This window comes from Carcharhinus amblyrhynchos, chromosome 6 (assembly GCF_965287045.1).
Source record: "Carcharhinus amblyrhynchos chromosome 6, sCarAmb.v2.hapA, whole genome shotgun sequence".
In the NCBI taxonomy this organism is placed as follows: domain Eukaryota; kingdom Metazoa; phylum Chordata; class Chondrichthyes; order Carcharhiniformes; family Carcharhinidae; genus Carcharhinus; species Carcharhinus amblyrhynchos.
This window is the reverse complement of record NC_137329.1, coordinates 108,039,647-108,055,149: the sequence shown is the minus strand read 5'-3', so window position 1 is coordinate 108,055,149 and position 15,503 is coordinate 108,039,647. Positions and strand designations below refer to the sequence as shown.

General features: G+C 43.9%; 1 protein-coding gene across 5 annotated transcripts in view; it reads left to right on the top strand.

Moving 5' to 3' along the window:
• Positions 1 to 15,503, top strand: part of ppfia2 (PTPRF interacting protein alpha 2) — a 384,719-nt gene that overhangs the window by 356,393 nt on the left and 12,823 nt on the right. For 4 of the 5 annotated variants that reach the window (XM_080191161.1, XM_080191163.1, XM_080191164.1 and 1 more), the window contains 3 exons: positions 13 to 81; positions 418 to 568; positions 7,843 to 7,934. In XM_080191161.1, the coding sequence (XP_080047287.1) occupies positions 13 to 81; positions 418 to 568; positions 7,843 to 7,901 (279 nt within the window). In that variant the 3' untranslated portion in view covers positions 7,902 to 7,934. The remainder of the gene's footprint in view (positions 1 to 12; positions 82 to 417; positions 569 to 7,842; positions 7,935 to 15,503) is intronic. The other variant, XM_080191162.1, reaches the window with a different exon arrangement.

Genomic DNA, 15,503 nt, shown 5'->3' with positions numbered 1-15,503 from the left:
CTTCTTCTTCAGGCAAGACAGGTCCTTGAAAGAGAATATAATAACCTTCTTGCACTCGGGACAGAGAGAGCTCTTGATGATGTAAGTAATTTCCCCATGCTATATTGTGGTTTTAAGCAATGATTGTTAGTGAAGCCATTTTAAAAACATGCATGAAGGGTGGTATTTAACTCATTCCTCCTGGTGAGTTAAGAAGCAGGGTGGACATTTAATTTGGTAGACTAGTAATGGGTTGGGTCCTTGCCACCTTCCAACCTCCATCATGCCAATTGAGACACTTACGTGGATGAATGCAGTCATGATAAGGACATTGCAGGCACCTCTGTGCATTCTGTCTGCCTGACACTCAGCTGTGAGGAAAGGAAAGACAACCTCTAATTTATTATCAACCATTTTGTTTACATATATTATCGCAAGGATGATGAGAAAAACTTTCAGCGAAGACCTTCCTGGAGAAAACAGTTCCCTTCACGTGAAGTTCATGGAATCAGCATGATGCCTGGATCCTCTGAAACACTTCCTGCAGGTTTCAGATTAACAACCACATCTACAAAAAGATCTTCTGATGGTTTGTATTATTAAATTGCACATGTACCTTTGTAATTATCTGTTGTTGCCAGATCCAATTTGAACCCCTCTCTTAACCAATGGAGGTGTTAGGCTTCCCTCAAAGTAGATGGTTATTGTGGCTATTGATCTCAAAATAATAGCAATCTGTTACCCCAATTTAAAGTGTTACTTTACATTTCACTATTTTTGCAACAGTCCATGGGGATTTCACAGCTGTTTGCAGTGCATTTGTAATGCACAAATAGCACAGAAAGTATGTAAATTGGTCTGTTTTGTGCCAATCACAAGTTTTTTTTACAGGCTCTTTTGAACTTTTTTGTGATTTACCAGTTGAGTATTCCGAGTCCTCATTTTCATATCGCACATCAGAATGAGGGTCAGTCACAATGCGAGTATAAATTTTCTCAGTTTGCACTATTATGCATTCTGGTTAAGTCAGAATGTAATATTAGGCTCAGCAACTGCTAGAATCATCTGATGAAGGTGAAAGAGGAAATTTTGAGCCTAAGGACTGAATTTTTGCTACTGAAGCAGGTTTGTTTTGAAATCTCCCATGGGAAACTGATTGAATTTTTTCTGTGAAGTCCTCATTGATAGAAAGATGGGTTTCCTGGCTGCTTAAAGCAAGTGGCAGTGGTAATGGAGGCAGATCAAATAAAATGTGGGACCCATTTGGATTCCTCACAGCAATCATCACAGAAGCTGCTGGATGTCCTCAGGGAAAATTCTGTTGACTGCCCCAAGGCCTTCTGTCTCACCAGAGGGAAAAGAGATATTACAGAGAATCTGGTGGCTTGGCATTCGGGACAGAGCTTCTTTTTTCTTCGTCAATGACAATCTGGATCAAATTTTGGAGGCTGCGAGGGAGAGATCCTCTTCCTGGAGGATGGTGGGGGAGGCCACCTCATCCTGCAACAATAAGGGCACCTCTCTGTTAAGTGTCACAGAATCAGAATCATAGAATCTTTACAGTGCTGAAGGAGGCCATTTGTACCAATGGGTCTGCATTGGCCTTCTGAAAGTACATTTTACCTATTTCCCTGTCACAATCTTTCTTTTCAGATTCTTTTTCAGATAGCAATCCAATTCATTTTACATTACCTTGATTCAACCTCCCATTCATTCCAACCACTCTTTGGGTGAAAAAATGTTTCCTCACATCACTTTAACTCCTCTTGTCCATTAGTTTGAATCTGTGCACTCTATCTCTTGATATACTGTTGAAAGGAAACAGTTTCTCACTAATTACCCTGTCCATACTCCACAGGATCTTGAATACCTTTATCAAGTTTCCTCTCAGCCTTCTTTTCTCAATTCCTTCTGCTTTCTCTTACTTCTCCTTTCACATCTCTTGCTTCCATGATGAGCTATCTCTTCCCAGAGTCTTCAAGTATACACTTCTCTGGAGGACCATGTAATAAGCAGTAGACCACCACAATGGCTTGCAGGTGGTACTGGAAGAACCCACTGACTAGAAGAAGCAGCAACAGAAATTATTGTGGGACAAGGACTGTGTGGGAAAGAAAAAGACCAACAGAATTCGGATAACGGCTACCATGAAGGAAGGCCATGGAGAAAACCTTACCTTTATCAGAGTGCTTCGATCATGTGAAAGGCTTGGATCAACCAAGATGTGGCAGAACTGGCTTCATAGATTTACCAGGTACAGAACAGCTTCAGGACTAGCAAAGAAGACTAGCAAGGAACAGGCCAGTACCCTTAATGTAATGAAGCCACACAACATACGAAGAAGTCAGCAAAGCCTTTAACACTTATTTTATTGTTAGAATAAACACCATTATAGAAAGGGCAAAATTCAGCAGGCATACCAAAAGATCAGGAGAGACTGTAGATTACTTCATGACCGATTTTAATTGAGTTGCTGAGATTTGCAAACATTGACCCAGAGATGAATTAATTCGGGATCACGTTTTTGCAGAAGCCGTGCTGGAGACTTGATCATATTTTCTGCACTCAAGGGAACATTTGGCCCTACTTAACAAAACAGATAGAAGTGAGAAAACAAAATCAGATATTCATTTAAGGCAACAAAAAAATCTTGGGGAGAAAAAACAGCTGACACAGTGCTGTTTGCAAGAAGCAGGAGTAGCAGCAAGCAGCACACTTAATCCAAAACATAGAAAGAGTAAATAGGGTGGTAACTGCCAATGTTCCATGTTCTCGTAATGATAGGGAAAGACTTCATTTGTACATAAGATGTTCCGCCATGAGTGTAGAGTGCCATTCCTGTAAGAACCATGATCTTATTAGATGGTGGAGCAAGCTCAACGAGCCAAAAGGTCCACTCTTGCCCCTAGTTTGTATGGCTTGTGCTCCAGAATTAGCTGCACCCTTATCAAGCTGTTCCAGTACAGCTACAATACTGGATTCTACCCAGTGATGTGGAAAACGGCCCAGATATGTCCAATGCACAAAAAGCAGGACAAATCCAACCCAGCCAATTACCAATCCATCATTCGACATGTGATCATCAGCAAAGAGATAGAATGTGTCATCAACAGTCCTACCAAGCAGCACCTATTCAGGAACAGCCTGCTCAATGACACTCGGATGAGTTCTGCCAGGGACACTCAGCAGCTGACCTCATTAAAGTGTGACACTAGTGTGCCTTTAAAAAATGTTTTTTTTTTAATTATATTCTCTGCAGATTGTAAGCAGGATTTTTCATTGTGGCACTGACTGCCTGCTTAGCAGTCCTTTATTTGTTGCATCAGTGGTTTAAACAGAGTTTTGTTTGTTTTTACTCTGAGCCTCAGGTACTTTCTGGAATTTTTTTCTGACCCTGAATAATTGGAGGAAGAATGATTGACAGGTTAGGTGACAGAAGTTCTTTGATTTTCCATTTTGGGCTGTTGGCTTCCATTTTCGATTAAAGGTGTTTGAACACCAGACTGAAAAGCAGTGGTTCTCTCTCCCTGGTACTGTAAATTCTACTGGCTAGTTGGAAGCAGGTCTTCTCGCCTTCCTGGAATGAAAATTCTATCTGTTACAGTGGTCTGCTGGTTGCAAGCTAGAGATCAATAATGGCATTTTCTCTACCTCGAGGGCTGCTAAAAGTTACAAGGCTGGGAAGTCAGACTTTCAATTCTCCAACCAAAGAATTAAATTCCAGCATTACATGAGCATTTGTATTTTCTGTGTTGAACCTGCGGCAGGTGTTTCTTTATAGGAAGTTTGGTTGAACATTTCATTGAATTGTTAAGGCTAATACAATATCCTGATTTTTTTCTTGTTTATAATCGGTAAAAGTTATTGTTACATGTTAACTGTATTCTTAAATAAACTTTGCTTGATAAAAGCTCCCTTGTGGGTCATTTGAATCATATCTGAAGTGAAACATATCATGCTTACCCTAGCCAAATTCACATTGCAAAACGTATGATCCAGGCGGACTTAATAAAACACTTTGGAGTTTCTGACCTGAATTATAACAGAACGTTTGGTTCAAACAGGACAAGAAGCTGAACTCAATATGGGAGGTGAGACTGACTTCCCTTGACATCAAGGCTGCATTTTATAGAGTGTAGCGTCATGGAACTTTTACAAAACTAGAGTCAAGGGGAATCGGGGGAAAACACTTCACTGGTTGGAGTCATACCTGGCTCAAAGGAAATGGTTGTAGTTGTTGGAGGTCAACCTCTCAGTTCCAGGACATTGCTGCAGAGGCACCTCAAGGTAGTGCCCTGAATCAACCATCTTCAGCTGCTTCATCAATTACTTACCTTCCATCATACAGTCCATCATAGGTGAATGTTCACAGATAACTGCACAATATTCAATATCATTTATGATTATTCAGATACTGAGGCAGTCCATGCATATGCAGCAATACCTGGACAACATTCAGCCCTGGTCTGGTAAGCAAATAACATTCACGCCACACAGGTGGCAGGCAATGACCATCTCCGACAAGAGAGAATCCAGACATCTGCCCTTGGCATTCAATGGTATTACCATCACTAAATTCCCCCACTGTCAACATCCTGGGGGACAACAGAAACTGAACTGGACTAACCACATTAATGCAATGCTACAGTAACAGGTCAGAAGCTGGGAATTCTGCAATGATTAATTCACCTCCTGACTCCCCAGAAGTCCAACATCTACAAGGAATAATTCAGGAGTGTGATACAATATTGTCCACTTGCCTGGATGAGTGCTGCTCCATTAATACTCTAGAGGCTGGACACCATCCGAGGCAAAGCAGCCACTTTTTTTGGCACCACATGCAGCACCTCCAAAATCTACTTGCTTCACTGTGGCAACAGTGTATACCATTTACAAGATCCATTGCAACATCTCACCAAGGCTCCTTTGACAGCACCTTCCAAACCTGTGTACACTACCAGCTAGAAAGACAAGGGCAGCAGATGCATAGGAACCTGCACCTACAAGTTCCCCCATCGCATTCTTCATCTTGACTTTGAACTACATCAGCATACCTTTACTGTCATTGGGTCAAAATCCTGGAACTCCATTCCTAATAGTACTATTGGGTGTATCAGCACTCAATGGATAGCAGCTGTTCAAGAATGGGGCTAACCCACTATCTTCTCAAATGCAATTTGGAATGGGTAATAAATACCAGAATGGTCAGCCACAGTCACAGCCTGCAAAATAATAATAAAAAAGAGGGCATCAGTGACCAGCGAGTTGAAGTGGTGTGCAGCCATTTTTGAGATGCCACAATATCAGGAGCTTATCCTTACAAGGAAGCAGATGTGAAAAAGTTCAAGGTCATGGTGATACTGACAGCCAGTGGCAGACAAAGTGACGGTGCTGAAACTTGTAAGGTCAATGGAGGCAAGGGCAGAAGTGTTTGAAACCATTTCATGGAAAGTTGTAGACTCCTGTGACACTGGTTCGTAATCATCTCCAGGAAGCTCATCTTCAGTGGCAGATCCTGTACTGAGGGTTAGCCTCCATTGCCTTCCCACTGCTCTTTCCCTACCTCTGATACCAAGATACTCCTCTTCCTTTGGAGGGTGTTGACCCTCATCATCATTAAGCCAAAACCTGATAATAGTGCCTCTCTTCCCAATGTGGAGATTTTCTTCTGGGTGGGTGGCTACCCAATTGTCTTTGTTGCCTATTCTTATTCCCTTATATAGGACATAGAACATAGAACTCTACAGTGCAGAAACAGGCCCTTTGGACCATCGAGTCAGCACCGACCACAATCCCACCCAGGCCCTATCCCCTTATCCCTACACATTTACCCGCTAATCCCTCTAGCCTACACATCCCAGGACACTAAGGGGCAATTTTAGCATGGCCAGTCAACCTAACCCGCACATCTTTGAACTGTGGGAGGAAACCGGAGCACTCTGAGGAAACCCATGCAGACACGAGGAGAATGTGCAAACTCCACACAGACAGTGACTCGAGCTGGGAATCGAACCCAGGTCCTTGGAGCTGTGAAGCAGCAGTGCTAACCACTGTGCTACCGTGCCGCCCAAATGATACCTGACAGAGTGTCAATCTCATTCAGTGCCTGACACTAAATGTCCACTCACTTTACACAACACCAAGGGCACCACCTTACCTTATGCCAAATTCCCCCTTTGCCCTCAACCCTCTGCGGATGCTATGGTGATGCTCTAGGCAGATAGGACTGCCTCTCTAACTCATAGAAACCTGGAAAATGGAGCAGAAGTAGGCTTTTTGGCCCTTCAAACCTGCTCCATTATACAGTACAACAATGTCTGATCCTCTAATTCAACACCACACTCCTGCATTCTCCCCATACCTTTATCCACATTCCTTCACATAATCTATTTGTAAACCAGTAGATAATCTGTGCACCCCTTTTAAAAATTTAAGCCTCAAACTTTGACAAACTTTGAACTTTTTTCACATCTTTCATTGGCTCCAGTTGGAAGAAAAACAGGATTTCTATACCACCCTGGATTATTACTGGAGTTGACCCCAACCCTACTTCCATTCCCGAATTCAGAGGATCCTAAAAATGCATCCCAAAGAATCTGAAGAATTTAAAACTGACTTCTGAAACTAAGAAGTAATGTTGAAAGCGAGTGTTGCTTAGGAGGATAAAGTAAATTTTGGTGTCCAGGATGGTCTAATTAGTGTCCAACATGTTACCTTGCTTGTTCTGCTGAGTATATGAAACTTTGTGACATTGTTCTGCAGTTCTGGGGATGAAGGAGTTAGGTAATTGCCACCGCTGTTTCTTCCATATGTCAGGTTGATATTTCTGGATGGCTCAGTGAGTGGTGTTGGTGTTGTCATACTCATTAAAAATTATAATAAGACAAACCAGTGAAGCTATGTAAGATTCAGAGAGCAAAGTGCCATACTTTTCTGACGTCGTTGTCCTCTGTTGCTGAATCTTGAACAATGTTCATGAAATATGCACCCAATTTTCTGTATAGTTCAGCTTTTACATACATGTTTCATGGATCTTGTGTCAACACCCACTCCAATATATTATGCAAATAACAAAATCCAGAAAGTCAACATTAACTCCCTCAGCAGGCTGTTGGCAAGCACAACACACCTCCTTAAAGGTGTACCAGTGAAAAAACTCACAAGTAATACACCTCACCTGATTTTAAATATTTTGTTTTTTTTATATAAAAAAGCAAAGTAATTAGGTGTAAAATGTGTAGTCATGATTCTGCTGCTAAAGCATGTAAGTTCAATTATGTAATCAATACAGACATTCAAATACTGTTGGTTCCAAAGTTGCGATAACCAAACATTTTAAAAAGTAAGCATAGTTGCACATGACATTTTTTCCACAGTTACCCACAGTTAACCAGCAGATTCACTATTATAACACAAAGTTTGTGTACACTACTTACCTGCAGGAGTGTACGTGAAATCTTTTGACTCCTCCTGACATCCAGTTGACACACTGGAGATGATTTAGGGGTGGCTCACCCATCCATGCATCTTTTAGGCTGAAGTCACAATTACGGGAATCATGTTTTGCCTGAACATACATGAAAGGAGATGAGAAATAAAGCAAAACACCTGATGAAAAGTGGAATTGTCATTCTGTAAAACAACTGCTCTTTGAACACAAGTGGAGTCCAATGAAAAGAAAATTGTAACAGCTAAGTATCACACAAGTAATACACATAATTCATCACTGTAAATCATCAGTTTTTCTATTTATAGTCAGTGTTGAAATATGGTATATTTATTTCAGTAGAGCAAAGTACAGTGGTTGTGTAAATTATAAGACAAGATTAATTGTGTATTAATTGGTAACTTGTGAAATTCTAGTTGGCACATCAGGAATGCAAAGGATAGATAACTCCACCATTCGGACTTACTCTTGCTGACAGCCAGAGAAATTGGAGCAGCACCCTTTTGAGGTAACCACTACTCACTTTACCTTATCTTTTTATATTAACAAAATCAAAAACATTTTATATGTGCTTTATTGTGAGATCAACTGTTTGCAAACTGGAAGAGTATGAGCAATTATCTGTCACCAGTTTGCATGAACCTAAATTTATCTCAGTATATGCACGGAAAGGCCTGACACTGGAAAGTTCTGAAGAACAAAGGAACCTTGGTGTATTTATCCATAGATCTCTGAAGGCAGAAAGGCAGGTTAATAGGGTGGTGAAAAAGGCATGTGGCATACTCGCCTTTATCAATTGGAGTATAAATTACAAAAGCAGAGAGGTCATGATGGAGTTGTACAGAACTTTGGTGAGGCCACAGCTGGATACTATGTGCAATTCTGGTCATTACATTATAGGAAGGATGTGATCACACTGGAAGGGGTGCAGAGGAGATTCATCAGGATGTTGCCTCGGATGGAACATTTAAGTTATAAAGAGAGGTTGGATAGGTTTGGGTTGTTTTCTCTGGAGCAGAGAAGACTGAAGGGTGTTCAAGATCATGACAGGAGTGAACAGGGTGGATAGGGAACAGTTGTCTCCCTTAGTCGAAGAGTCAGTTACGAGGAGACACAAGTTAAAAGTAAGGGGGAGGACATTTAGGGGGGATTTGAGGGTGGTAATAGTCTGGAATATACTGTCTGGGATGGTAGTGGAGGCAAGATGCCTCACATGCTTTAAAAAGTACCTGGACGCGTACTTGGCACACCATAACTTGGCTATGGGCCAAGTGCTGGCAAGTGGGATTAGGTGGGCAGGTCAAGTCCTTTCATGTTTCTGGCTGTTAGATGAGTTTCCTGGAGTCACCTTCCTACTTCAAGTGAAGGCAAGTGTCCAAGTGAGGGCAGCAGAGCAGTGAAGGTGATTAGCGGCTACAGGTCACATTTGCATAAGTGCAGTCATTGTGACCAGATGATGGGTTTCCGGTAGTTACATTCCTACTTCGAGTGAAGGCAAGTGTCCAGGTGAGGGCAGTGGAGCAGTGAAGGTGGTTGGTGTTGCAGATCACATTCGCATAACTGCAGTCAATGCAACCAGAAGGTGGGTTTCTGGGAGTCACCTTCCTACTTCAAGGGAAGGCAAGTGTCTGGTTGGGGGTTGGGTCACTGTAACCAGAAGGGGGTTTGTGGAGGAGCTGCTGTGAAGGGACAGGGAAAGCATCGTGGCTGTACTGAGAGGGGATATATACAAGGGTTTGGCCACTGAGTCTATATGGGTAGAACTGAGAAATAAGAAGGGAGAAATCACTTTGATAGGGTTGTACTATAGGCCCCCAAATAGTTGGTTGGAAATTGAGGAGCAAATATGTAAGGAGATTATAGATAGCTCCAAGAAAAATGGGGGGTGATAATAGTCAGAGATTTTAACTTTCCAACATTGACTGGGACAGGCATTGTATTAGAGGATTGGATGGAGAGAAATTTGTTGAATATATTCAGGAGGAATTTCTCATTCATTCAGTACGTGGATGGCCCAACTAGAGAGGGGGCAAAACTTGACCTCCTCTTGGGAAATAAGGAAGGGCAGGTGACAGAAGTGTTAGTAAGGGATCACTTTAGGACCAGTGACCATAATGCTATTGGTTTTAAGATAGCTATGGAGTATGATAGGTCTGGCTCAAAAGTTAAAATTCTAAATTGGGGTGAAACCAATTTTGATGGTATCAGAGAGGAACTTTCAAAAGTTAATTGGGGGAGTCTGTGGGAAGGCAAAGGGAAGCCTGGTAAGTGGCACGCTTTCAAAAATGTGTTATCTAGCGTTCAGGGTAAACACATTCCTCTGAGAATGAAGGGCAAGGCTGGCAGAAGTAGGGAACACTGGATATAGGGGCCCCGAACAAGAGAGGCACATGACACGCATAGGCAGCTGGGATCAAGTGAATCCCTTGAAGAGTTGAGTCACTTGGGGTGGCACGGTAGCACAGTGGTTAGTACTGCTGCTTTACAGCTCCAGGGACCTAGCTTCGATTCCTGGCTTGGATTGCTGCCTGTGTGGAGTTTGCACATTCTCTTTGTGTCTGTGTAGGCTTCCTCCATGTGCTCAGGTTTCCTCCCACAATCCAAAGATGTGTGGGTTAGGTTGCTTGGCCATGTTAAAAATTGCCCTTATTGTCTGGAGATGTGTAGGTTAGAGGGATTAGTGGGTAAATATGTTGAGATATCGGGGTAGGGCCTGGGTGGGATTGTGGTCAGTGCAGACTCAATGGGCCAAATGGTCTCTTTCTTACTGTAGGGTTTCTATGATTTCTGAGTATGGGGGGTATAGGAGTAGAGTTAAAAAAGAAATCAGGAAGACAAAAAGGGGACCCGAGATTGTTTTGGCAGACAAGGCAAAGGAGAACCTAAAGAACTTCTCCAAATACATAAAGGGCAAAAGAGTAACAAGGGAGAGAATAGCGCCTCTTGAGGATCAAAAAGGTCATCTATGTGCAGATCCGCTAGAGATAGGTGAGATCCTAAATGAATATTTCTCATCAATATTTACTGTTGAGAAAAGCATGGATGTTCGGGAACTTGGGGAAATAAATAGTGATGTCTTGAGGAGTGTACATATTACAGAGAAGGAGGTGCTGGAAGTCTTAAAGCACACAAGGTTGATAAATCCCCAGGACCTGATGAAGTGTATCCCAGGACATTGTGGGAGGCTAGGTTGGAAATTGAGAGTCCCCTAGCCAAGATATTTGAATCATCGATAGCCACGGGTGACGTGCCTTAAGATTGGAGAGTGGCAAATGTGCGTTCATTTAATAAAGGCTGCAGAGAATAGCCTGGGAACGACAGGCCAGTGAGCCTCACATCTGTGGTGGGTAAATTGTTGGAAATTTTGAGAGACAGGATCTACAGGCATTTAGAGATGCAAGTACTGATTAGGGATAGTCAGTATGGCTTTGAGTGGAAAATCATGTTTCATAAGTTCGATTGAGTTTTTCGAAGGGGTTACCAAGAAGGTAGATGAGGGCAGTGCAGTTGATGATGTCTCCATTGATTTTAGCAAGATCTTTTCCAAGGTACCGCATGGTAGGTTGTTGCATAAGGTTAAATGTCACAGGATCCAGGGTGACGTATCTAAATGGATACAAAATTGGCTTCTTGACAGAAGCCAGAGGGTGGTTGTAGAAAATTGTTTTACAAACTGGAGGCCTGTGACCAGTGGTGTGCCTCAGGGATCAGTGCTGGGTCCACTGTTATTTGTCACTTATATTAATGATTTGAATGAGAATATAGGAGGCATGGTTAGTAAGTTTGCAGATGACACTAAGATTGGTGGCATAGTGGACAGTGACGAAAGTTATTCCCAATTGCAATGGGATCTTGATCAATTGGACCAGTGGACTGACGAATGGCAGATGGAGTTTAATTTAGACAAATGCGAGGTGATGCATTTTGATAGATTGAACCAGGACGGGACTTAGCTAATAGTAGGGCATTGGCAAGAATTACAGAATAAAGGGATAAAGGGTACAGGTTCATAGTTGCTTGAAAGTGAGTCACAGATGGACAGAGTGGTAAAGAAGGCATTCAGCATGCTTGGTTTCATCGGTCAGAACATTGAATACAGGAGTTGGATTATCTTGTTGAAGTTGTACAAGACATTGGTAAGGCCACACTTGTAATACTGTGCGCAGTTCTGGTCACCCTATTATAGAAAGGATATTATTAAACTAGAAAGAGTGCAGAAAAGATTTATTAGGATGCTACCAGGACTTGATGGATTGAGTTATAAAGAAAAGTTGGATAGATTGGGACTTTTTTCTCTGGAGCGTAGGAGGCTGAGAGCTGATCTTATAGAGGTCTATAAAATAATGAGGGACATAGATAAGCTAGATAGTCATTATCATTTCCCAAACATAGGGAACTAGAGGGCATAGGTTTAAGGTGAGAGGGGAGAGATACAAAAGTCTCCAGAGGGGCAATGGGTATGATGAGCAGAGAGGGATATGGGCAAATGCGGGCAATTGGGATTAGCTTAGAGGTTTCAAAAAAAAGGATGCATGGACAAGTTGGGCCGAAGGGTCTCTTCTGCACTTTAGTATTCTGTGATATGCAATGACTTCAACTTGATTAACTTAATAGCTGTACTAGCAAGTTCATAAATGTACTAGTAACTCTGACTTAAATTATTCACTCTTGACTGAGAGCCCAAAAACTATTAAAATGCAAAAACATCTGCTCCCTGGAGGAAACATTGTTTTATTGACAGGTCAGCTGGAATTTTCTGCTCCTGTCCGAGTCAGAAGGCTTGAGTGAGGAGGACGAAAAATATCGCATGGTCAAAGTTGCGTTTCACGTGGTTTCAAGGGTTTGTGGTTTTTGGAACTTCAAACGATGTTCACAATTGACACTTTTATTGATATGGAGATAGAGTCATAGAGGTTTACAGCATGGAAACAGGCCCTCTGGCCCAACTTGTCCATGCCGCCTTTTTCTTTAAAACCCCTTAGCTAATCCCAATTGCCTGCATTTGGCCCATATCCCTCAATACCCATCGTACCCATGTAACTATCTAAATGCTTTTTAGAAAACAAAGTTGTACCCGCTTCTACGACGACCTCTTGCAGCTTGTTCCAGACACTCGCCACTCTCTGTGTGAATAAATTGCCCCTCTGGACACTTCTGTATCTCTCCCCTCTCACCTTAAACCTATGCCCTCTAGTTTTAGACTCCCCTACATTACATTTGGGTAAAGATATTGACTATCGAGCTGATCTGTGCCTCTCAATATTTTGAGGATCTCTATAAGATCACCCCTCAGTCTTCTACACTCCAGAGAAAAAAGCCTCGGTCTATCCAGCCTCTCCTTATAACTCAATCCGTCAAGCCGCAATAGCATCCTAGTAAATCTTTTCTGCACTCTTTCTAGTTTAATAATATCCTTTCTATAATAGGGTGACCAAAATTGCACACAGTATTCCAAGATACACTACTGACACAAAGATGCTGGCGTTGAACTGGGGTGGGCAGAGTAAGTCTCTGAACACCAGGTTAAAGTCCAGCAGGTTTGTCTGGTATCACGACTTTCGGAGCACTGCTTCTTCATCAGGTGAGTGGAGAGTTGGGTTCACAATTAGGGCATATATTGACACAGACTCATTTGCAAGATAATGGTTGGAATGTGATCTTTACAGGTAATCAAGTCTTTACAGGTACAGACAATGCGAGTGGAGAGAGGGATAATGACATGTTAAAGAGGTGTGAATTGTCTCAAGCCAGGACAGTTAGTAGGATTTTGCAAGCCTAGGCCAAATGGTGCGGGTTACAGATGGTGTGACATGAACCCAAGGTCCTAGTTGAGGCCATCCTCATGTGTGCAGAGCTTGGCTATCAGGTTCTGTGTTCTGTGTGCCTTGAAGGCCGCCTTGAAGAATGCTTACCCAAAGATCGGAGGATGAATGCCCTTGACTGCTGAAGTGTTCCCTGACAGGAAGGGAACACTCCTGCCTGCTGATTGTTGAGCGGTGTCCATTCATCGTTGTCATAGTGTCTGCATGGTCTCGCTGATGTACCACACCTCAGGACATCTTTTCCTGCAGCGTATCAGGTAGATAGCATTGGCCAAGTCACATGAGTATGTACCGTCTATTTGGTGGATGGTGCTCTCACGTGTGGTGATGGCAGCAGTGTCATTGATCCAGCACATCTTGCAGAGGTTGGTGTGGCAGAGTTGTGTGGTGTCATGGTCGCTGTTCTCCTGAAGGCTGGGTAGTTTGCTGCGAACAATTGTCTGTTTGAGTTTGCGTGGTTGTTTGAAGGCAAGTAGTGGGGGTGTGGGGATGGCCTTGGCAAGATGTTTGTGTTCATCTACAGTACCACTGCACGAAAGTCCATTGTCAACTTGTCAGACTACACCCTTCAACCAGACAAAATCGAAGTTCTCACCCTTGGGCTCAATTTCTGTCCCATCAGCAAAATGGACCCCATCAGTCTCACAGGGGATACAGAAGAATTCATCAGGCAAATGAGTGTCTGGGAGTTCTTCCACAAATCCCAAGAGGCCAATAGTGAACCAACTGAGACAGTCAATGAACCAGAACAACCAACAGAGATCCGCAGTGCAGCAACCGAAGAGGAAAGAGTCGAATTGGACCCCTCCAGAAGGCCGCTGCCCTTGACTCGACATGTCTGCCCAAGCCAGCAAGCAATGTGTCAATGCCAAATTTACCAGCCGCAGTCACAAGACAGCCTCGAACATCACCCAAGCACAACACAATGCCATCCATGCTCTCAATACCAACCGCAACATTGTCATCAAATTAGCAGACAAAGGAGGGCCAACTGTCATACTGAACAGAATGGATTACTGCAAAGAAGTGTACCAACAACTGAACAACCAGGAACACTACAGACAGTTACCTGCAGATCCGATCAAAGAACACACCCACGTACTCAACAGACTGATCAAGGCCTTTGATCCAGACCTTCAGAGCACCCTCAGTGCTCTCATCCCATGTACTCCCCGCATTGGAAATCTCTATTGTCTCCTGAAGATACACAAGGCCAACACACCTGGCCGTCCCATTGTATCAGCAATGAGGCTCTGGGCCAGATCTTACCCATCGGAAGCTAAGTGCTGGGTCTGGACTTAAAATGGATCTGAGCCTGGAATCCTCGTTCCAGCCACCCATATGCTTTTTACCGGCTCCGGTCTGGTCCCCACTGTGGGAGGGGCTTAGCGCTGCCGGAACGATCAGAGCTCTGAACTGCACATGCGCAGTTCGAAAAAAATCTGAAACAGCACATCCAGGCGTGAGAAACGAAACAGAGCTGGGGGGCGGGGTGCGGAGAATGAGCCGCGATCAGACCACTGCTCCCCCCCGCCCCATCAGACTTCCCCTGGGAGGCAGGCTCCTCTGGCAGATGCTCCCCTCAATGGTCAGAACTCCCCCCCCCCCCCCCGCCCCGCCCCCGAGAGGCAAGTCCCCCCTTCGCAGCGCACAACCCCAACCTACCTGGATTGCTGCTCTCCCTCCACCATCCTTCTGACCTGCACTCGTTGATGTGGAGATGCCGACGTTGGACTGGGGTAAACACATTAAAAGCCCCTCAACACCAAGTTAAAGTCCTGTTGGGCTGGTGTTGTGAGATTTCTTACTGCACTCGTTGGAGAGCCTGCAGCACCTTCCTGGCCTTCTGCTGGCGTCTGCCGGAGGAGGGGGACGGGCTCAGATGGATCTCTGGTTGTCGGGGGGGAGGGTGGAGATTCTCCCAAGTCTATCCTGCCCCCATCTTCAACTCCCTCCGTCCCCCTCCCCCCAGCCAGAGGTCCATCTGTGCCTGCCCCCCTCCTCTGGCAGATGCCAGCAGAGCTTGGGGGGGGCTGCCTCCTGGGGTGGGGGTGGGGGGGGGGGGAGGTGCTGCCTCCCAGGGGGTTTGGATCGTGGGGGGAGTGGGTCTGCCAGAGTGGTTAGCAGGGGTTCTGTGAAGGGTGTTTGAGGAGGGTGGGCTTCGGAGAATCCCATGCAGAATAGGAATCCGCTTCGGATTTTTATTCTGCAGGTGGATAGCAGCGCGGATCCAAAATGGATCCGAAGACGGTAAA